This window comes from Hemitrygon akajei, chromosome 17 (assembly GCF_048418815.1).
Source record: "Hemitrygon akajei chromosome 17, sHemAka1.3, whole genome shotgun sequence".
Classification (NCBI taxonomy): Eukaryota; Metazoa; Chordata; class Chondrichthyes; order Myliobatiformes; family Dasyatidae; genus Hemitrygon; species Hemitrygon akajei.
The window spans coordinates 30272870-30297662 of NC_133140.1; the positions used below are offsets into that span (position 1 = coordinate 30272870).

Sequence of the window (24793 nt, forward strand, 5' to 3'; positions counted from 1 at the left end):
CAGTTGTGCTTGTTGGAGGCCAATTTCCCAGCCCTGTGATATCACTGTAGGAGTTCCTAAGAGTCATGTCCATTTCTACCAATCCAAAATAGAATGCCAGCATGCCAATAGCAAACAAAAACAACTCAGCTACTATTTACACTTAATAACCACATCCATTCCTAAGTTTCAATAAGCAATGGATAGCCCACCCTGTCAAATTGTCTGGTAGATATAGATGGAGGAAGAAATGGAAATTTACCCACTGTCTTGGCAATTCAGTAAGTAAGCTTCAACAAATCTACGTAAACTGATATACACCAATCAAGATAATAGTAGAGTGTTTATAGCCAAATTATGGACAGTTGGTTGATAAATTATTAAAATCACATCCTTGAGTTTTAAGGTTGTGCTACATGATATTATTATATGGCGCGAGTTGCTTTAAAACATGAAATTGAACAAATCTGGAAATTACTGGGGGAAATACATTTGTTTTACATGCATCTATCTGTTTCAATGAATTGGCTAACAAAATATTTAACAACCAGTAAACATAATGATGAAATCAGCAAGGAACAAATGTGGACTGGTAGATTTTCCATACGTATAGAAAATGGAAAGATGTGAGGGCAAATGTGGGCCTTTTTATAGACAGAAATGTGAGAATTTATAATGATAGATAGATAGATAGATAGATACTTTATTCATCCCCATGGGGAAATTCAACTTTTTTTTTTCCAATGTCCCATACACTTGTTGTAGCAAAACTAATTACATACAATACTTAACTCAGTAAAAAATATGATATGCATCTAAATCACTATCTCAAAAAGCATTTATAATAGCTTTTAAAAAGTTCTTAAGTCCTGGCGGTTGAATTGTAAAGCCTAATGGCATTGGGGAGTATTGACCTCTTCATCCTGTCTGAGGAGCATTGCATCGATAGTAACCTGTCGCTGAAACTGCTTCTCTGTCTCTGGATGGTGCTATGTAGAGGATGTTCAGAGTTTTCCATAATTGACCGTAGCCTACTCAGCGCCCTTGGGAATAAGATAATACCAGGTGAATTAAACAACTGTTTTATGTTGGTCTTCATGGAACTCATGACAAATACCCATGAATTATAGATTTAGTGAGTTTGAGGAAGTGAAGAAAATAAGTATTAGTAAAAAAAAAAAAGCAGAAGAGAAATTGGTGAGACTGGAAGCTCATAAATTACAGGGACCTGAAGATTTACATCTCAGAGCTTTTAAAGAGCTGGCTATAGAGAGTATGAATTTCTATGTTATCTTCTTCCAAACCTTTATAGATTTTGGAATTGATCCTGTTGGCTTGAATGGTAGTAACAAATGTGACATCACTAAGAAAGTAGGAACTACCCAAGTCATCATAACTGGACACTATAAAAAAGAATAAGATTAAGTAATCAGGGAATTATGAAAGGAAAATCTTGTTTCAATTTGGTACTGAAGTTCCTTGAGGATGTGGCTAGTGGAATAAATAAGATGGAGCCAGTGGACATGGTGTATAAAACTTTTGGAAAGCTTTCAATTACATGATGCAGAGGAGATTGACTTACATTGTTAGAGCATACAGTATTGGGACCAATATTCTGAAAAAATTGAGAACAGGTTGTTTACAGAAAGCAAAGAGTCAGAATAAACTGTTCTTTTTCAGGTTGGCAAGCTGCAATTTATGAGATTATTGTGGGGGTGTTAATTATGCACAGGTTACATCAACAGGGACCAGGTATATTGCCAATGATGTAAGTCTAGGTGGGAACATAGGAAGTGAGGTGAATGTAAAGAGACTTTAGGAGGATATGGATAAGCCAAGTCATTGCACAGGAATGTGGCAAATGGAATATAATGTGGAAAAAATGTAACATTATTCACTTAGGTGCACAAAATACAAAGGCAGAGTGTTTTGAATGGTGAGTCTGCATAGTGTTGATCACTTTGGAGTTCTTGCACATAAGTCACTGAAAACAACAGAAAGCCTTAATGAAAACAAGTGATATGTTAACCTTTATTAAAAGGTGATCTTGGGCATGGATTTAAAGATGTTGTACAATGTCTTAGTGAGCTGCACCTGGAACATTTGTACAGTTTTGGTCTCTCTACCTAAAGAAGGATGTAGGGGGAGTGTGGCAAAGATTCACTGGACTGGTTACAGTGCAAATTCAGTAGACATTTGGCACGTGTGGAGAAACTATTGAGGCCATGTCAGGATTCTGTAGAGCTTAGAGGAATGAGAGGAAGTCCCATTGAGAATTCTTACGGGATTCAGCTGGTTAGGTGCAAGGAGGAGGTTTTCCCTGCCTTTGGTATCTCGCGCAAGGAGTTGTAAGTCTCAGAATAACGGGCTGGTCATTTCAGACAAAGGTGAGATATTTCTTTACACAATGAGTGATGAACCTTTGCAATTATTAACCCAGGAAGATGAAAGAGTTCATTCAAAACAGAGACTAATAATTTCTGAGTAGCAACGGGTTCAAGGGATAAGGAGATCAGACAGAAAAATAATATTATTGTAGAATACCTGAAATATGATGGAACAGGCTCTAGGGACCAACTAACCTGTGCACTTCTGATGCTACTTTCTCTGTTCTAATGACATATGAATTCAATAAGCCTTTTTTAATTCAAAAGCCATAAGTAATTTATATATGCAAGTCCTAATGGAGAATAGCTCTATAAATAGTTTGCACAGAATCTGAATTGTCTTTCAATGTTGTCTAATGTAAATGCATGGAGATCCATTCAGGTTGAATAAAGCTTAATACAACGTTACACATTAAATCACAGCAGTAGTGGTATATTTTCCATTGCGGGTTTATGACCTTCTCGGTCCCTATCGATTTTAATTAGGGTTTGCTTACCTCTATTTCAATACATTTGCTTTAATATTTTCCAGTGTTATCTGATTATATCAGGGGTTTATATTATATTTGTCTTGATAAGTACATAAATGAACAATATAAATTTGTACAACAGAATTGGGGTATGTAACTGAATCGCCTTATGTTGCACGTGTGGCCGATGGGCTTCAGATGGGAGCCACTCAACATCCCCACTGCTAAATACTCTTTTGTCTGAAAAAGAGTAAAATGTGTTTATAAAAATGATTTGAAAATCAAGAATCAAGTGGATGGGGAGGTACTGCTATTTTAATTGCATTGAGGTGATCAATGTATTCGACCTGGAAACAGACTGCTAAGCCCGATAAGACCACACTAACCATCAGACACGCATTTATGCTTAACCTGCACACTTCCTATTTTCTGCCCTCAATCCCTCCTGGATTCTGTCAATCACCAACACACTAGGAACAATCTGCACATCTTTGGGATAAAGAAAGAGGGTCACAGAGAAGTACAGCACTAGATGGGCCTATGGCCTATTTAGTCCATTCAAAACTATTTAAACCTCCTACTCCCATCGACCTGCACTGGGACCATAGCCCTTCGTACCCCTACTATCCATGTATCTATCTAGACTTCTCTTAAACGCTGAAATTTAGCTTGCATGCACCACTTGTGCTGGAAGCTCATTCCACACTCTCTCGGCCCTCTGAGAGAAGTTTCCTCTCCTGTTCCATTTAAACTTTTCACATTTCACCTTTAACCCATGACCTCTGTAGTCCTACCCAAATTCATGGAAAAAGCTGCTTGCATTTACCCCGTTTATACCCCTCATAATTTTGGATACTGCTGTCAAATCTCCTCTCAAACTTCTCTGTTCCAAGGAATTTAGTCCTCACCTATTCAATCTTTCCTTATAGCTGAAGTTCTCTAGACCCAGCAACTTCCTTGTGAGTTTTCTCTGTACTCTTTTAACCCTGTTTACATCTGCCGAAGGGTTTTGGCCTGAAAGGTCAGACTGTCCTCATTTTAACTGATGCTGCCTGGCCTGCTGAGTTCCTCCAGCATTTTGTGTGTGTTGCTTGGATTTCCAGCGTCTGCCAACTTTCTCTTGTCTGTGATTACATCTTTTCAGTAGGTAGGTGACCAAAACTGCATGCAATACTCCAAATTAAGCCTCACCAGCATCTTATACAACTTCAACATAACATCCCATCTCCTATGGGATATGGGACAAAATGGAGCAAATCTATGTATTCACAGAGAGAATGTGCAATCTAGTGGAGAATCAGGCAGCACCAGATATCTGAATTAACCCTGCATCCCTGGAGCTGTGAGGTAGGGTGCCACAGCTAAGCCACAGAGCTACCCCAAAGCTGCTGTGTCACCGTGGGTTAATATATTTCTTGCCGCACTGTGCAGATTCTCATTATTTTAAATTCCATGCTGTTATCATTTCAGAGGATCTATCCTGTGGCCAGCTGTGAGTGTCATTATTTTTTTAAAAAAAAGTCACAACAGTGCCTCTACTTTCTTAGAAGTTTGCACAGATTTGACATGTCATCTAAAACTTCGACAAACTTCTATAGATGCACAGTGGAGAGTATCCACAGCCTGGTATGGTAACACCATGCCCACAGATGAAAAAGCCAACAAAAAGTAGCGGATACAGCACAGTCCATCAGAGGCAAAGTCCTCCCAACCAGTGAGCACATCTACGAGGAGTGCTGAAACAAGGAGCCCCACCATTCAGGCCATGCTTTCTACTGCCATCAGGAAGGAGGTACAGGAGCCTTGGGTCCCACACACCATGTTCAGGAACAGTTATTTATTACCCTTCAACCATAAGGCTTTTGAATTATGTGGATAACTTCACTCACCTCGACAGTGTACAATATGGACTCACTTCCAAGGACTCTACAGCCCGTGGGCTCAGTATTATTCAGTTATCTATCTACCTATTTGTTGCTTTTTTGTATTTGCATACGTTGTCTTTTACACTTTGTCAGTCTTTGTAGTTTTTCACTGATTCAATTATATTTCTTTGTTCTACTGTGAAAGCCTGCAAAAAAAAAAGAATTTCAGATTAGTATAGTGTGACATATACGTATGCTGATGATCAATTTGAGCTGTGCTTTCAGACTGAGCACCAGTCCATGACTTTTATTCACCACCTTTTACAGAACAGTTGATGCATTCATACCTTGTACCCTCTATTGTGCTTTATAGTTCTGATTTCTGACATTTCTTAGTCTCAGCTTTCTAATTTAAATGTTAAATAATTTAAGAATTGCTCAAGGTTGTTAGGGAGCAGAAAGGCTGTCTGTTTCTGTCCTAGTGCAGCCTCTTCAGAAGTACAGTACAGTACTTCATAAGCTGAAATTTCTACCCAAGAATTAATCTGCTGACCTAATACATGACCTCATATAGGCATCTATCAAATGTTATCAAAATATACATATGCCTACACCTGAGTCTGCTGCAGGTTATAGCTAAATGGGTATGCAATCTTCAAGCAGTAGATGGCGCCAAAAAGCTTTCCAAGCACATTTGTTTGTCTTGCTGATGAACCTTTATTAAAGACTTAACCCATCATAAGTGGGCATTTTAGATTCTATACTGAGGCTGAACCCAGATCAAAAAACCATTAAAATTTTGCTTGGGCTCCTCTAACCATAAAGTTCCTCAGTATTTGTATTTTGCTTTATCTTAGTTTTTATATTAACTTGCATTTGATAATTGTAAGTATAGAAAAAATACATCTTTGTATCTTTCGCCTTGTAGTAGCATTGACTGCCCAATTTCTTTTTGAGATTATTTAATAGAATTAAATGTTTCCAGTTACTAAACAAGTGTGATCCTATAGATCTAAGTGGGTTTGGGCTCATGTGAAGTATTGGGTAAGGGAAGAAATATAAGCTTCAGATTTCTTTCAGCCTGGCTTTCAATGTGTTAAGAAAATACAGTCAGTGGCCACTTTATCAGATACAGGAGTGTACCTAATAAAGTGGCCGCAGGAGTGAAACCTGGTGTGATCTTCTGCTGTAGTCCATCCACTTTTAAGGTTCAATGTGTAGTGCATTCAGAGACGCTCTTCTGTGCGCCACTGTTGTAATGCATGGTTAGTTGAGTTACTCTCATCTTCCTGTCAGCTTGAACCAGTCTGGCCATTCTCCTCTCACCTCTCTCATTAACAAAGCATTTTCACCCACAGAACTGCCACTCTCTGGATGGTTTTTGTTCTTCGCACTATTCTCTGTAAACTCTCCCGACTGCTGTATGTGAAGATCCCAGGAGATCAGCAGTTTCTGAGATACTCTAACCACCCCCTTTGACACCAACAATCATTCCATGGTCAAAGTCACTTAGATCATATTTCTTCCCCCATTCTGATTTTTGGTCTGAACAACAACTGAACTTCTTGAACATGTCTGACTGCTTTTATCTATTGAGTTGCTAGCACATGATTCACTGATTATATATTTGCATTAACAAGCAGGTATACCTAATAAAGCAGCCATTGAGTGTGTGTCCACACTGGGGACTACATTGAATATAAATAATCTTAATAATATCTGTGTATGAATTATCTATAGGTATTTTGTACCCATATGAATATCCCTTGGTGTAGGACTTTAAATTCTTAATGGCTTTCTAATGAACAAAGACTTATTCAATATGTATGTCATAAGATCAAAGCCTTAGTGTACACAAATTCACATTTAATTTTTAAACCAGAAAACCACATCAGATAGTTTATTCAACAATGTTTCTTGCCTCATATCTGATGTCGCTTATCTGTTCTATTTAATTCCCTTGATGTTCCAAGACTGTTAGATATCTCTCTATTATTTGAGAATCTGTTGTTTACCAGTGTTCCCACACATCTGGTTACGTGCACTGTTACACAACTCTCTGCCCCCACATATTTGCTTCCTGACATCTGTGCCACACCCAAGGGCTGGAGATGAATCGAGTGGAGCTGGCCTGGAGCAGGTACTGTATATTTGTTGTGGTGGTGAATTTTACTTCCATTTGCTGACCTGTTAATTGCCACCGGGAGACGTGTTTCCTTGCTGACTAATGATTGGATACAATATCTGACCACTATATACATCAAGGGCTTCACAGTACTGAAGGCTTAGCTGGGCCTTTAGCCAAACTCTTCTGGCAGTATTACATGTGCCAAGCAATGTGGAACTCTGGCCAGTAATGTGTCCTTGCTAGATAAAGCAGGTCAAATCCAGTTCCACTAAAAACTGTCCACTCAGTCTATTTTTGATCATCAACAAAATGTTGGTACATGGATTGTGAACAGTGCTATCAGGTCACACCTAATCTTCGGTAACCAGACCACTGAAGCACAGTGAATTGTGCCAGAGCAACCTCCAACCTCATCATAGTCTTAGTCCAAACAGGAACCAAAGATCTAAATTCTAGCTTTTCAAGTTAGATTTGACTGATCTTGATTTAAAGGAACGGTTTGGTTGAATGTGGCGTCAAGCCACTGTGGTAAAACTGAAATCAATGGACGTCCAGAAGAAACACGTCATACTGTGTACAGAGAATAATAGTTATGTTTGTTGCATGTCAATTATCGCAGCTCTAAGGCATCACTGCAGGAGTTCCTCAGGAAAGTTTCTTGAATCAGCACCTTCCTTATTCCATCACATTGGTTGGAAGTGGGGATGATCACTGGTCACTAGCTAGTGTTCAATTCCATTTGCAACTGATCAACAAACTCAGCAAGACACAGACAACATTCAAGCGTGGGTTGAGAAGAGGTAAGTAACGTTAGACACAGGCCCTTTGGCCCACAATGTTGTGCTGAAATAACTAAGCTAATGACACCTAATCTCTTCTGACTGCAAACGGTCCATATCCCTCCATTCACGTACCTATATAAAAGCTTCTTGGATGCCTTTATCATATCTGCTGACACCACCACCCCTGGCATGGCAATTCAGGCACCAACAACTTTTTTAAAAAAAAAGAAACTTGTCTGGCATGCTCTCTTTGAAGTTCCCCTCTCTCAATTTAATGCATGCCTGCAGGAAGAAGACATTCTTGATCCTGAGGAAAGGATGCTGGTTACTAACTCGCCTATCCACATTTTCATTCAAGTCATTTGTATTTTGCACAAATAGCAGAGGTTCCAGTATGCATCCATGCGTAGCACCACTAGTCATGAAACTCCAGCCAGAGTAAGACATCTCGACTCCTACCCCCTGTCTCTGGACAAGCTGCCCCTGAACCCAAATGACCTTGGATGCAGTGAATCTACAGTTCAAGCATGTGAGGCAAATGTAAATTAATATGGCGGGAAAGTCAAAGGTGAGCCTTCTAAATTCAATTACTTTACCATTTGCTGATTGAGATGCAATTCTAAAAATATTCCCTCTTGATTGGAGAGCAAGGCAAGGACTGCTTCAGAAGGAAATACAGTAGATCCCAGTTAATCAGGCAGCCACTTATTTGGGACAACTTTTCAGGAGCAAAAGCAACTCAAAAAGAGCTGGGGTTTTCTTTGTTCCTTTGGGACACTTGCCACTCCGTTGGGACAGGAGACTGTCGCACTGTTGCCAATCAGTTTCTAGCTGGTGTTAGTTGTGTGCACATCGTGTGGTCTTTAGACACTACACTGTGCTTAGAGTGAGCAGTTTTTAAAAAGCATCATTTGCGTGTGTTTGTGTTCAAAGTGCAGTGATTTTTGTCACTGATAGTTGGCAAGAAATGAGCAGTAAGACAGTTCAGAACTGTTTTGCACATTGGGTTTTCAAGCATTCAGGCTCGGAGATGCCAGGCGTGGCTGGAAGTGAAAATGAGGCTATTTTGCTACTTCAGATTAGGAACTACAAAGAACTTGAAGGTATTGACAATCATCTTTCAAGTTACAATGGAAGTAAAGGTTCGATGGATGCAATTGTCAAAAGCACAGTCCATTATATGCACTGGATGTCTGCACTGTTTATGTCAATCAAAAGAGTATGGCAGCATGCGCTGGATAAATTCCTAAATCTATAACTATTAGGAGTAAATAGTTTTATAGTGCTGTAGTAGATTTGGCAGTTCTAATATGTTCTATATTTCTATTCCCCACTGGGAATATGTGTCAATGTGAGGAAGGGGCAGGGGAATTCAAAGCAATCCAAAAGATAGTTTGGACCCAGTTTGCAACGGGAAAGCATGTCAAGTGTGTGGTAGACCTAACAAGAGTAGCATGCTCTTACCCGGAGCTCTGCTGTTCTTTCTCAGCCTTCCCTCTAAGTCAGTATCACAAATCGAGCAGACATCACTCCAGTTGCTGCTTTTATTTGGGTGACCACTGTATAAATTACTCTTGCAGATGGGAACAGTTTGACAAGAAGTACTTGAGGCAGATGTTGATGCGGAAGTCGGCCTACAAGATCAAGGATGATATTTGGGACGTTTACCACAAGCTGAATATACGCGATGCCATCAGCTTTGCTGACCAGGTACAGTTTGTTTTAGAAAAGTGTATTAATGGCCGTGGGAAGTACAGGCCCTACCTCTGCTGGAAATCATTTGGCAAATCAGCCGTAGGGCACTTTTGAGGTGAAGGTGGGGTGTCAAGTCATGCAAACAATGATGTAGAATTTATGACACAGAAGCAGACCGTTTGGCTCAATTGGTGTACGTTGTTTTTGTGCTCAGAGGAGCTTTTTGTGGGCCCTTCTGTTTATTTGTAATGTGCTCATCTCAGCCGCCCATCAATGTGTAGACCCCAATCACTCCATGTCTTAAGGAATTCCACATTCTACTCATTCTCTGTATAAGAATGCACAGCAGTAGTTTGCAAAATATCTAAGCTGCTTATTGCGCCAGGCGGACGATGCAGGAGAGTGGCTAGCCTGCAACCAGGTGGTCTTCATAATATGATATTGCCCTCTACTATGTTGTCTTAGAGACCCGGCCACATGGAGCAAGTTCTGTGAACAGCTGTTCCTTTTCTCTGTGCTGGCTGGTCTTCTGGTTTACCTATTTGATCCATATAAGGGTGGTATGAGTGACATACATGCCACACGAGAGATAGGCTATGGACAATCTCTGGTGGGAATGTCTCATCACTGAGCCGTAAGGACATCATCAAATACTCCAGCATCATCATTTTAAAAGGTACCACTGACTATAACCTAAACTGGATCAGTCACATAAATATCATGACTACAAAAGCTGTTCGAGGGATACGTGTTCTCTGGCAGGTCATTCACTTCCTGACCCCTAAAGCCTTTCCAACATTTACGAGACCCAAGTGAAGTGGGTAATGAAGTGCTCTCCATTTATTTGGATGAGTGCTGTTCCAACAACACTCAAAAAAACTGAATAACATCCAGTCAAAACAGCATGCTTGATTGGGACCTCATCCAGGGAGGGAACTGCATTACCCCTGACCAAAGCTTCCTAAATCACTGCAATGTATATCATTCACAAGTTATAGTTGTAACCAGTAAGGTGTCTCCCCAGACAATTACAGAGTTAAGGAGTGAGTTTTGTCAATCATGACTTGGACTCTAGAGGGAGACATTCTCAAGAAAATACAACCATCGTCTACCAGATTTTGCTTGTTCAGTTAGGCATTTCAAACACTGGTGGAATGCATCTATAGGGAGAAGCACTGTCGACGTTTCGGGCCGAGACCCTTCGTCAGGACTAACTGAAAGGAAAGTTAGTAAGAGATTTGAAAGTAGGAGGGGGAGGGGGAAATGCGAAATGATAGGAGAAGACCGGAGGGGGCGGGGTGAAGCTGAGAGCCGGAAAGGTGGTTGGGAAAAGGGATACAGAGCTAGAGAAGGGAAAGGGGCCTAGGGAGAAAGAAAGGGGGAGGGGAGCACCAGAGGGAGATGGGGAACAGGCAGAGTGATGGGCAGAGAGAGAGAGAAAAAAAGGAGGGGGGAAAATGCTAAATATATCAGGGTTGGGTAAGAAGGGGAGGCGGGAAATTAACAGAAGTTAGAGAAGTCAATGTTCATGCCATCAGGTTGGAGACTACCCAGTCGGTATATAGGGTGTTCCTCCAACCTGAGTGTGGATTCATCTTGACAGTAGAGGAGGCCATGGATAGACATATCAGAATGGGAATAGGACGTGGAATTTAAATGTGTGGCCACTGGGAGATCCTGCTTTCTCTGGTGAACCGAGCGTAGGTGTTCAGCGAAACGGTCTCCCAGTCTGCGTCAGGTCTCACCAATATATAAAAGACCACACCGGGAGCACCGGACGCAGTATACCTGATGCACCATCAATAACTCACTCTGAGACATAAGAAGCGAGATATCAGCTTTTATTGACTGGAAGAATGAACAACACTACATCCTGGAGAATGAGGCTGGGCTCAGGCCTCAATCGCCTTTATACAGGGGTCTGTGGGGGGAGCCACAGGAGCAGTCCAGACAGGTATATGTAGTTCACCACAATACCACACCAGCTGACTCACAGGTGAAGTGTCACCTCACCTGGAAGGACTGTCTGAGGCCCTGAATGGTGGTGAGGGAGGAAGTGTAAGGGCAGGTGTAGCACTTATTCCGCTTACAAGGATAAGCGCCAGGAGGGAGAACAGTGGGAAGGAATGGGGGGGATGAATGGACAAGGGAGTCGCATAGGGAGCGATCCCTGCAGAAAGTGTGCTTGGTAGTGGGATCCCATTGGAGGTGGCAGAAGTTACGGAGAATTATACGTTGGACCCGGAAGCTGTTGGGGTGGTAGGTGAGGACAAGGGGAACCCTATCCTAAGTGGGGTGGTGGGTGGATGGGGTGAGGGTTCCCCTTGTCCTTCTGCATTATATTCTGCATTGTTTGTCAACAGCCTTGTCACTGCAAAGGAGGGGGTGAGAACATGATCAATATGATGTTATGAATTATGACATTTTCAAAGTGACCTTGGCTTCCTTGTACACTGAGAGGCAGCATTTTGGAATATATAGCAATTTTGAGAGCAAATGGTATGGTCACCTCAATCACAAGATGATTTGAATACAGAAAGAATAAAGAAGTCTTGTGTGGGTCTTTGGTAAGGCTACAGCTGGAGTATTTTAAATTGTTTTAGTTTCTTTATCCACCAAGAACAAGAACCAGGTTTATTGTCACTGATGTAGGTCATGAAATTTGTTGTTTTGTGGCAGCTGTACAGTGCAGGCTTTACAAATTACTTTCAGTTACAACAAAGTAAGTGGTGTGAAAGAGGAAGAGGAAAGCAGTGTTCATGGACAGTTCAGAAATCTGATGGAGGAAGGGAAAACGCAAATGTTGATTATGTGCCTTCAACCTCTTGTACTCCTCTTGATGGTAGTAACGAGAAGAGGCCATGTCCCAGATGGTGATGGCCCTTAACGCTGGGTGCTGCTGTCTTGAGGTGCCACGCTTTGAAGCTGTCCTTGATGGTGGAGAGACTTGTGCCTGTGATGGAGCCGCTTATAATTCTCCATACAAGAGGCGCCTCCATACAGGATGGTAATGCAACAAATCCGAGTGCTCTCCGCGGTACATCTGTACATGGGTGACATACGAAACCGCCACAAACTCTGAATGAAGTAAAGCTGCCAGCGTCCTTTCACTGTGGTGGGCCCAGGATCTAGAAGCTTTCTACCACTGACCCCTCAGTGAGGATTGGAGTGTGTTTTCCTGGGCCTACAATCAATTCTTTGGTCTTTGTGATGTTGAGCCCAATTTTGTTGCAACATACTAGATCAGGGGTGTCAAACTCATTTTAGGTCACAGGCCGGATTGAGCAAAATGCAGCTTCATGCGGGCCGGATCAGTCGGACGTGTGCGAACGCAGCTTTCGTTGCCTCCGTTTTTTCAGCCTGCTCTCATGTGTCTCAGTCTCTGCTATAACTACAAAGTGTTTCACTTTACAAATTCCGTTTCTTATGAAGAAGACTGCCGAGCAAGACTGCCGAATAAACACTAAAAACCCTGAAAACCTGGTACCTGAATAAACTCAGCATTAGCCATATCATACGCCATAGGCGCTTCGATTACTGGGGCCAGCTTTAATAGTAATTAGATATTATCTCGCGGGCCAAAGATAATTCCACCGCGGGCCTTGAGTTTGACATATATGTACTAGATAAAGGAAGTACATTGAAGATTGTTTAGAAGGATTCTGGAGATGGTGGTCTTACTATGAAAATGGGTTGAATAAATTAGGTCTGCATTCTCTAGAGGAATGAAAGCTGTTTTAGAAAATTATACGAGTCGTCGAATCAGATTTATTATTACTGACTTGTGTTGTGAAACTTGTTGCTTTTTGGCAGCAGTACAGTGCAAAACATTAAGCAATTACTGTAGATTACAATAAGAAATATAAAAATGAATGAATAGTGAGGAAGAGAACAAAATGGTAAGATGGTATTCATGGACTGTTCAGAAATCAGATAGCAGAGGGAAGAAGGGATCGACTGACTGGGTGCAGGAAGGATATCTCTGAGTTGAGGAGTCACAGTCTCAAACTAAGGGATAGGCTCTCCAGGACTGAGATAAGCAGACATTTCTTAATGCAGTGTCTTGAATTTTTGGAATTTTGTGCTCTGGTTAGCTGTGGAAGCTCAGTTGCTGAGTTAATTTAAAAAGAAAATACAATTCTGAATATTGAATCAGTGGTTGGAAGAATAGTGCAGGAAATGGCACTGAGGTTAAGATCTTGATGAGTGGCAGAGCAGGCTTGGCCCCTGCTCCTATTTGTTCTGTCCTTGAATGATATTGTTGGGACGGTTGTTCTCATATGTGGACTCTGCATTTTATCTTTGGTGTCCCTGTTCCACATTGCCGTAAGACTGAGGAGCACAATGAGGCCATTCGGTCCATTGAGTTTGCTCTGGCATTCCTCCTTGGCTGATTTTTTTTAAAGCTCTCTCAACCCCATTCTTGTACCTTCTCCCTGTAACCTTTGACACCCTTACTAAACAAGAACCTATCAACCTCCACTTTAAGTATAACCAGTGATTTGGCCTCCACAGCGTCTATGGCAATGAACTCCAAAGATTCACTACCTTATGGTCTGTCTGAAGGGATGTCCTTGTATTATGAAGCTGTGCTCTCTGGTCCTAGACTCCCTCCCTATAAGAAACATCCTCTCTACCTATGCTTTCCAATATTTGATAGGTTACAATGAAATCTTCCCTCATGCCCAATGACACTTACATCCTGTGCATTTATTTCTGGGTCAGAATATTCAACCTCATGTTATACTACAACCTTTGAGCTGGCAGTCCTTGCAGCCTTTGGGGTAAGATTCCCCTTTGAGTGCAGATCGGAAATAAAATTTCTTCCTTTTAACACTGGCACACCTCAAGGTTGCATGCTTAGCCCACTGCTCTACTCTCTCTACACCGTGTGGCTAGGCACAGCTCAAGCACCATCTATAAATTTGCTGATGATACAACTATTGTCAGAAGTTCAGATGATGATGAGGAGATGCCTAGGAGTGAGTTAGATCAGCTGGTTGAGTGGTGTCAGAACAACAAACTTGTACTCGGCTTCAGTAAGACCAAGGAATTGACTGTGGACTTGTGAAAGAGAAAGTCGAGGGAACACACACCAGTCCTCAGAGGGATCAGCAGTGGAAAAGGTGAGCAGTTTTAAGTTGCTAGGTGTCGACATCTCTGAAGATTTATCCTGGGTCCAATCTGGGTGTATGTCAATGGAAGTAGGTAGTTTAAATGGTTTGACACAGACTAGATGGGCCAAAGAGCCTGTTTCTGTGCTGTACTTTTCAATGACTTTGTGGCTCCAGTTACAAAGAAGGCATAGCTGTGACTGCACATCATTAGGAGTCTGAGGAAATTTGACTCTCTCAAATTTCTACAGATATACCGTGGAGAGCATTCTAACTGGTTGTGTTGTCGCTTGGGTATGGAGGGGTCACAGTACAGGGTCGGAAAAAGCTGCAGAAGGTTGCCGACTCAGCGGGGTCTAGCCTCCCCAGCATCTTCAAAAGGCAATTCCTCAAGAAGGTGGCATCCAGCATTAAGGACCATCATTATTCAGGAGATGTTCGCTTCTCGTTGCTACCATCAAGGTGGTGGTACAGGAGCCACACACTCAACGTTATAGGACCAGCTTCTTCCCCTCTACCATCAGATTTTTTCACGGATAATGAACCTATGTACTATATACTAGCTCACTATTTTTCTTTCGTCTTGCATTACTTAATGTATTTTTAATATATCTCTTATTGTAATGTATAGGTTTTTTATTACTATGTATCACAAGGCACTGCTGCCGCATAACAGCAAATTTCATGATGTGCTAAATGTCTAAATACTAAATTTGATTCTAATCTCCCATGGTCTCAGTAAGAAGAGGAGTAAGGCATTCACTCTGATATCCTGGACAATATTTATCATTCAAACAACACCATGGAAGCTGATTATCTTACTATGACCATATTGTTACCCATGGAAGCTTGGCATGCACAGATCAGCAGTTATTTTTCCTACTTTATTATACTGACAACAAAAGTATTTAATTGGCTGAAAGGGACTTGAGGATATGTGAGGTCTGTGTACAAAACCAGTGCCTCCTAATGTCCAAAGGCGATCATCATGTCTTCTGTGTGCGTCTTTGTGTACTCACTTCAGAAATAGACCAAGAAAGCATGGAAAATCAGCAAGTCATAAACACAAAGTATTGCTCCATAATCAAAGGTACAAGTCTATAATCACAAGAGATTTCCAGCAACTGCAGAATCTCTTGTGTTTCTGATTTGCTGCTCCACTGCCAAGTCTCTTCGAGGTATGCCCAGCCTGAGGAAGTTTCAATCCTACCTTCGATGGCAGTTCAGTGAGACCCTTTCTCACGACTTCCCCTTCTGTGAACTGTGATGCTCTTTGACTCTTTGACCACGTGCTCACCTATCACTTGCCAGCTTTTACTGCTTTCTTTTCTCCACCTTCTTCTCCAGGCTTCCTTCCCCTTCCTTTCCAGTCCCGATGTAGGGTCTCAGCGGAAACATCGACTGTTCATTCCATTCCATAGGGCTAGCCTTTAAAACTGCTTTATTTCATAGTAAGCTGCAGGTACAGAACAGCTGTGATGCCTAGTAAAATTACATTTTACCCTTGATGTGATACAAGGAAACATTTTATTCAGTAGACTGCATGAGAAAAAACAACAGTAAATAAGAGGATATTTTGAAATATATAGAATTAATAAATACACAATTGGCCTTCAGTTATCATAGAATTTAATGCTTTTCATTCAACGTTCAGGAATGTTTCTAAATCCAAATGCTTCAATATAATTTTACTTGTTATGACATCAGTATGTGACTGAGATTAATGCACTATACCACATCACATACATGTTGAAAGAAAAGCTTTACACAGTTGAAAAGGGGCATATTCTTTTCAAGTCGCTTGTAAATCAGATTTCTCTTGATCTCTTTCTCTCTGGGGGTAGTATGAGCTCATTTTGTTTAACTTCACTAACAATTAAGGTCCAAAGTCCATTGTTATCACAGGTGTGTGTTGCCACTGTATTCATCATTCCCAGCTCTCACTGCTTGCCCTAACAGATTTAAGAGTAGATTTCGTATCACAGCACTCACCTAGAGCCTGAGTTTATGCACAGAATTCTCTGATTCTCTGCAGCCTTTAGGCTGTGGGTTACACCTCAGACATTTTCTGTTGAGCTAAGGGCAAACAAAGCAATTAAGAGATTGCGTGTTCAGGCAGTATGCGTTCGTGTGTGTATGTGTGTGTTTGTATGTGTGTGTGTGTGTATGTACACTCAGGTGAGTGGTTTATTAACTAGTCCTGACGAAGGGTCTCGGCCCGAAAAGTCGACAGCGCTTCTCCCTATAAATGCTGCCTGGCCTGCTGTGTTCCACCAGCATTTTGTGTATGTTGTTTGAATTTCCAGCATCTGCAGATTTCCTCGTGTTTGGTTTATTAACCACCAGCTGGGCTCTATACTGTGCTCTGTTTAAGAACTTATAGATAGAAGCAGGCGCAGGCCATTTGGCCCCTCCTGTAGGGACGCCTCCTCGCTCTAGCCCTTGACTCCCTTAATATCAAATGATCTATTGATCTCCTGCTATATGCCAAAGATAGGTCTGTCTTTCTCAGTCAGTATCTGAGCCTCCACAGACCGCTTCAGTAGAAAATTCCAGACTCATCGGCACTAACTGAAAAAATCCCTCTTCACTTTAGTCCTGAATGCCAGATTCTCCGATGTTCCTCAGCTTTTTGAGCGCTTCCGCCGATATCCCTTGAAGTCTGGTTTTCCCTGCCGAGGCAAACAAAAGGGACACAAATTGGATCCCAGTGCAAAGGTAAAGTTCACATGCGTGTGCAAGCATACACATGCTGGGAAACAGATGCATATGCGCAAACACATATGCATGTGCTTACACATACACGGGTGGAGACATGTAAAACTTAGGCTGTAAAAATTTGTCCAAGTCCCAAGCACTGTCTGTAATGCTGGGATCTTTGTTGGGCTTCAGATGTTCAGGCTCTCTGCTCTTCATGAAGGTCAGCCTCCTGCCCCAATATCCCAACTTCACTGTCTTGATTAGAGACCTCGGAGCAGGCCTTTGCCATCTGTGGTCTTCAATACTGACCGCCAGGCGGAGTTATTGCTGTACTGGCTTGCTAGTGTCATATCCCTCTGTAACATTCCAGAAACTTCTCTGGGCTTGAGCATTTGTATGGAAAGGTGGAAGATCAATTGCTGGTCACTTCAAAGAATAATGAGCTTGGGGAAAATTTTGAAAGTGTCTCTCCAAGTGAGAGATGCATGAAGTCCAGGCCCCCTTCTGTCTGCCTCTCTATTGTTTCCGTTTCCCTGGACTGACACTTGTGTTAAATATTGATTCATTAATCACTGAGCCTGTATGTAGTCAATTGCACCTATTCTTGCCGCTGTACCCCTAGCATATGACTTCAGAATGAATGTGTGGTCCAGCTGGTTTTGTGGATCTGGGACTTGTACTAGTCTAAAATCAGCTTGGCTAAACTTCCCATGATCCCCCACTGACTGTTCTGAAGCTGTTTGTTCAAACCTTATTTTGAACCTGTGACTCTTGACTTTCAACATTCCAGCTGAACAAATATCATCCCTACATCCATTATGTTATGGTGCAAGAAGTTTGTACTGTACGTTTCAAAAAGAAAACCTGGATGCTTCAATGGGAATAATAGGACACAATGGTAGATTGTATTATATGCCATATTTAGAGTTTACACTTCCCATGCTGCTCAGTGCCATTCACTAATGATAAGATCAAGGGGCGTTCTTCATAAGGGGGATATGGCATGAATAGATGATGTAGCATGCCTGAGTTAAACCCTTCCTGACACCCAATTGTATTCACTGTTCAAACTAGATTCAAAGATTTTCTGGGGGCTTCCTTCACGTCCCCGTGAAACTTTGAACCTGTGTTTCAGTTGAAATGACCAACTCAGTCAAATGAAACGATAATCCATTTGGCTCCAGCCTAAATTTTGTGGTATGTACACTGAGAAGTATAAGAATAGCATGCACGAAATACTCAGGCAACATCTATGGAGAGGAATAGATAGTTGATGTTTTGGGCTGAGACCTAATGAACATCAACTCTTTATTCCTCTCCTTAGATGTTGCCTGACTTGCTGCGTTCTTCCAGCATTTTCTTATGCGTGTGTGCATTGCTCTAGATCTCCAGCATCTGCAGAATCTCTTGGATTTATAACAATGATAAGAATCTGGTTCAGCTGTAAGCAGGTGATTATGAGGTATCGGATATCATGCTTAGAGTACGCTCACAAGGTGAGGTGGTCTAATTTGCCTATGATCTCACAGCTGTATGGTATCTTGTATCACTTGAAAAATACTGCTTTGGGTGGAGTACAGGGGTAAAAAGATAGGGAATTGGAGAAAATACTTGCATTGCCATGATCTGTGAGTTTAGACTCATTTTGCAGCAAATACGATGTTGATTGTGATGAATGGATTTGGTATTAAATGCAGAAGGTGTGCGTCAGAAAACAAGATTTCTGAAATAGTAAACCGTTTCTCTAGCAGCAGTAAGTGTAAAGTTCCAAATAAAACTATGCTGGAAACTTGATCCAGTGTGTCAAAACCACACAAATTTTATTAGTTAAATGCAAGGGAGACACAGCCCTTTACTCCAAAAATATTTATTTACAGTGCATTCTCTCACAAGGTAGTTATGCTTTTGGTCTTTTGTTGAGGTTCTGAAACCTTATCACAGATTTTAGATTTTGAAAGCCAGCATCCCTGTGACATCAGAATGACCTTCAGTCCACCACAGATGGTGATGTCATGAGTGAAGTAATTCCATTTCAATTCAACAAATCCAACAAAAAACCTAAACGTAGAGTGAACGATGACAAGGGTAAAGGCAATGTTCTGTTTTCAGAAAAGTGATTAAAAAGTATTCAATCACCATTCTGTGTGTGTGTGTGTGTGTGTATTTATGTATTTACATATATATTTTTAAAATTTAATTTGACTATATGGTTAGTAAAGTAGCAAAAATAGAGCCCATTCTCATGGAACACACAAAACATTCTAATGCGCAAATGTTGGAGCTCACAGTGTCGTCGATTTGTTCCTGTCGACCTCCAAGCATAGCCGACCTTCGGACCCTCACTCCTCAGTCCACTCCATCCAGTGGTCTACCAACACTTTCTTCATCTCTCCTTAACAAAAGACTGCAAATCCCTGCTCCCAGACACACAAGAAAGAACAACATCCTGCTTGTTGGCTAACATGCCCCGTTATCTCTAGTCATAACCCAAACATTGCTGCTACAGAGAAACCATTACCTTAGCCTTAGCCGTAGTAATTTTATGTATTGCACTATACTGCTGCCGCAAAAAAATTCTAACATTTGAGTGATGATGAACCAGATTCTGATATGGGTCTCTATTGAGAACTGAGAATGGGAAGGGGACAGAGAGAAGAGAATCATAGTTAGGGAAAAGGAGAAGGGAGCAGGAAATTACAGAGAGAGATTCTGTAATGATCAATAAACCAGCTGTCTGGAATCAAATTACTTTCCCTTGTGTTTCAGGATTAGGTGTGTCTGCACTCTCACCACTTCCCGCCCCAGCACACCTTCTCTGCCACCTGTCCCACACCCTTCCCATGGTGCTCCACACTCGCCATTCCCAGCTCCTTTGCTCCCACCAGATTTACAAATTAGCTCTCTGCTCCACATTGACAAATACAGTACTGTGCAAGAGTCTTGGGCACCTTCCCTATATATAAAACTTTTGCATGGTGCTGTATATATTAACAAAGGGTAGAAGCTATTGGCTTGTAGCCTTTCACTCCAAGGGAACGATAAGTATTTGATCTACCTCCGTTGACTGTGTCATCCTGGTGTATTTTTGATTTATTGGTTGGAAAACTCTGGAGATTCTCAGGGCAGTATTTGAATTACTTCAGGCTCAAGAATTCAGCATGTTGATGCTATTCTTTGGCTGTTAATTAGGATCCTGTTTATATTCACTGACATTATCAATATTACTTTTATATTTTGGCAGGTACGCACTGTTTTGTTAACACTGTTTTCTTCTTCCATGTTGTAAAAGATTACTCTGAACAACTGTGTGCAATGAAACAACTTCCTCCTTCATCCCCAAATGTAGAAAACCTGTAGATCTGATTTGTATACTCACCAAGGAGGCAGATTATTACAGTCCTCAGAAAGCCCCATTTTATGCTGCTCCCTGAATAAATGTTAAGTGATTTATTTTCCTTCCATTTTCATGCTCCACACATTTCACTCATTCCTGGGATTTGCTTCACATGTCCATAGTCACTGATTTATAATTTCCAAAACCCAGGAATCCTGTGATTCCTTCTGAAGTCTCTGTGCATCTCTATTCTGACTCTCTGTTCTTCCCTGATCATCTGTGCTCTACAATTGTTGCCCACACTTTAGGCTCTGGAATCTATCTACCGGTAGGTTTATTTCTCCCATCTTTTAAGCTGATCCTTGAAGTTTCTCTTTCATTGAAGTTTAGATTACCTGATTAACTATCTCCTTATTTAGCCCACTATCAAATTTCACTTGGTTTTGTTCCTGTGAAGCCCATGTGTTTCTGTGCTCTGTGTTTAGACTGTCAAAAGTGATCAGGCCTGTACTGTAGAAAAAAAGTCCAATCTCAATTTTCCTCACTGAATGCTTACTACACAGAAAAGGACTGTTCAGCCCATCATAGTCATGACAACTCTCCATCAAACCAACTCTTTTGTTCTTTTTGTTCCCTTTCGATACAGCTTAGAATCTTTTTCACTACCACATTAAAATCACCCAGCTCTCACTTGAAGGCTGCAGTTGAATCTGCCTCCACCACATCTGCAGAATGCGCATTGTGGATTGTGACCAAAGCTAAGGGGAATTTTTGTTCCCCTTGTATCATTCATAATTCCCTTGCCTTCTAGTTTATACCAAGGATCTTCAGGCCTCAACCTCTTCACCAGAAGGAACAATTTCCCAAATTTCAGTTAAATCAGACCCCTAAAGTTTTACACATTAAATCTTTCCTCAGCCAAAGAGAAGAGTACCACCCCCATGAATCCATCTGTCTGATTGGTTCCAGGATAGGGGACTGCATTCTCGTAACTCTTCTCTGACCTTCCCTAAAGCCTCCAAATCCTTCCTATAATGTGACCAGAACTGAACAATGCACCCTGGTCAAGCCAGACCGGTAAATTCCATATCTGCTGGAAAAAAAAGGAGGCTTTCAATGAGATCACCTCTGTTCTTCTGAGCTCAACAGGCTTTCAATGAACCAGGCCTAAAGTGGAAAGGATCATATCCATCACCTTGGTCTATACACTGATCACCTTTATTCATGAAATATTCTAGCAGCTGTGAGAAAAACAGAAGAGATGAATAAGATTGTAAACACCAAGTCAAGAATGCACCCATAATTGAGATGAATGGTGAGAGTAACTGGGGATTGACCGTGCACAAACCAAATGTTTTTTCCATTTAAATATACATATTGCAATAATTTCATTCTAAAATGTGTTTGACTTTTAGTATAATTTTTCAGTTATTAGATAACATGAGTTTAATATTTGTAAACCTTCCTACCCACAAAGATTGCTTTATCCTTGACTTTTTGCAGTTGGACCTTCTATTTTAATGCTTCTGCCTGAATTCTCCTCTTGTGCTTAATTAGTCAGGAGGAAGGATTGTGTTTGCCCTCCTTTTGCTGTCCACCTCACCTTACTAGAAAACCAAGTTAGCTCTCTTTTCATGAGGGCTGTTACAGCCTTGCTGACAATCCATTCCAGCCTTTGGAAATTTGTAACATTACAAATGTAATTTTCAACTTAATTATTTGGTGGTCAACATTTCACTGCCAAACCATCTCGACCACCCACTATGAAATCTAAAAATAAAGAATTAAAAACGTATAACACTTGCAAAAACACAAGGGCTAGGTTTGTGTAAACCAGGAGCAGGGGACTGAGTCATATCCCACAGGTTATAAGCCATTATTCATCAAGCCACACATGTTTCATGAAGCAATTTGCACTACTATTGCTGACTGTCAACTGTATGCTTAATGTGCTTTTATGAGAAATGTTCAGTTGACCACAGGTGGAGAAAATTGGTGCCCGGGGAAAAAAACTGACAAGAACCTGGCTCTCTCCCATCTGAATTTGGGCAGAGATATTGACAGGTTAGGAAACATGAGAATATTGTGAGAGTTCGTAGCTATGACCCTGATAGTTGAGGTTAAGGTATCGCGATTAAGGTATAGGAGCAATCATGAACTTAACAAGTGTTACATCATTATAAGTGGAGAAAGGAGAATACAAAGCATCTCTTCAATTCAACAAAACCATCAATCACAGTGTTTTCATCTGACGTCTTCAGGATTCATAGTGATTTTCTTCAGTTAATTTCAAATAATTATTCTGCTTCCCCAGTTTACCCTTTCTCCACAACCACCTTCTGCTATCCATTAATTTCATTACCAACCCCTCTCACATAGCAGCGTCACCCTCATTTCCACTTATTGACTCCAGCTGTCCATAAGATCATGTGTGTTTTTTAAAAATTTGAATCAGGTTTATTATCATTGACGTATGTTGTGAAATTTGTTGTTTCATCGTGGAGCATAATGCAATACATAGATATATTTTAAATTAGAATAATGTATATAAAAATTAAATAAGCAGTGCAAAAAGAGGAAAACAATTGTGAAATAGTGTCAATGGGTTGATTGTCCATTCAGAAATCTAATGGCAGAGGAGAAGATGCTATTCCTAAAACCTTGTGTGTCTGTAAAGTTCATTGCTGTCTGTAAGATAATGGTTCCATCTTGGACTCTCCTCCTTCCCCATTTTCTCTGCCTTGATTTATCTCTAACTTTTCTCCATTATGTTAAAATGTGATTGAATTCAAAACATTAACTCCTTCCTTCTCTATAGTGGTGACCTGCATTAGTCTTTACAGTATATTTGCAGAAATTCAACTGCACCCTGCAGAACAAGGTAATTCGCATTTTGGTCATATCAGACTTCAGTTTGGTCCATGTTCAGAAATATCTATTCCAGGGCCTGAGGTGGGCCTGTGAACAGCAAGTGGGAGATGAGCATTGTACTTTGATATTTGGAAAGGGAGAGCTGGGATGTTGCCTGGTGGGGGAGATCCCAAATAATGAAATAATCTGTATAACCTGGAAATCAGGAAGAGAAGGAATATTATCTGGCATAGAGAAAGAAGTGGTACATGTCTTGGGGACTGGAAAAGAAGAAATGGAATAATGCTTGGGGAATAAGAAGGGAATGGGACATCGTATTTGTGATGGACTCCTCAGAAGCGTAGACAATACAGGTCAGGGGTCAGAAGGCTGGTTCTGGGGTCAGGACTGGTGCAGAGCTTGAGGGACAAAGAATTATTTGCCTTCAAGACTCATGGGGCAATACTGCAGGGGGTAAAACCATGTTACCTGAGGAGGGAAGCATCAAGGGCAAATTGGGCAAAATTCAATTGCATAGAGAATGACATCAAATTATGTAATTCTGATTTAGGAATTAGGCTGGCATTTTCAAGGTCGTCAAAATTTAACATTGGGTATGGTATAAATTATAAGTGATGTAAAATGTGATTCACTCTGAGTTAAGTCAAATTTCTATTGTATAGCGCTGGAAAGTGAATCATCTAAACAGTTCTAATTTTTAAAATTATTTTTCAATGATGTGCAGAAAACACAAATTGTGCCATACATCTAGTTCAGTTTCAGGTATCAGGAGTCAATATTTGGATTTTAAAAAGTGGTGCCTATTAAGACTTCTTGTTCAGTTTAAAATTTATTGCATAATTAGGCAATTGGCAAGGGCCATTGGAAAGAAGTTAGGTTGAAGTGGAAGTGCTATTGTGGGAGTGGCTATACTGTGAGAGGACAGGGTTAGAGTGGGATACTGAGGAATTGGCTCATGAGTCTTTGGCAAGAAGAGTCAGAGGCCAAGTTGAGTTTCTGGTAAGTTTCTCCTTCCTTATTATTGCATAGGTAGAGCAGCAAGAATGGATCCCAGGGTGGTGGTGTGTTCCTCTTGCATAATGTGGGAAATCAGGGAGACCTTCTGTGCCCCTAATGGCTACAACTGTGAGAAGTGCATCCAATTGCAGCTCCTTACAGACCGTGTTAGGGAACTGGCCTATGGATCATTCAAGGGGTTGATAGACAGGAGCTATAGGGATGCAGTAACGCCCAAGTTGCAGGAGACGGGCAGCTGGATGACTGCTGGATGCCAGGAGAAGGAAAGGGAAAAAGTGGGCAGTACACAGTACCCCTGTGGCCATTCCCCTCAATAAGTGTACTACTTTAGACACTTTGGTGGGCAGGTATCAACCTACCAGGAGAAAACCTCAGTGACCATGTCTCTGGCACTGACTCTGGCTCTGTCTCAGAAGGGGTGGGGGTGGGGAGGAGTGCAGTGGTGACAAGA

At 41.2% G+C, this 24793-nt stretch overlaps 1 protein-coding gene across 3 annotated transcripts in view; it reads left to right on the top strand.

Annotated features, from left to right (window-relative positions):
• The window catches only part of slc9a5 (solute carrier family 9 member A5), a 231314-nt gene that overhangs the window by 160725 nt on the left and 45796 nt on the right, over positions 1-24793 (top strand). For all 3 annotated transcript variants that reach the window (XM_073069866.1, XM_073069867.1, XM_073069868.1), the window contains exon 10: positions 9192-9321. In XM_073069866.1, the coding sequence (XP_072925967.1) occupies positions 9192-9321 (130 nt within the window). The remainder of the gene's footprint in view (positions 1-9191; positions 9322-24793) is intronic.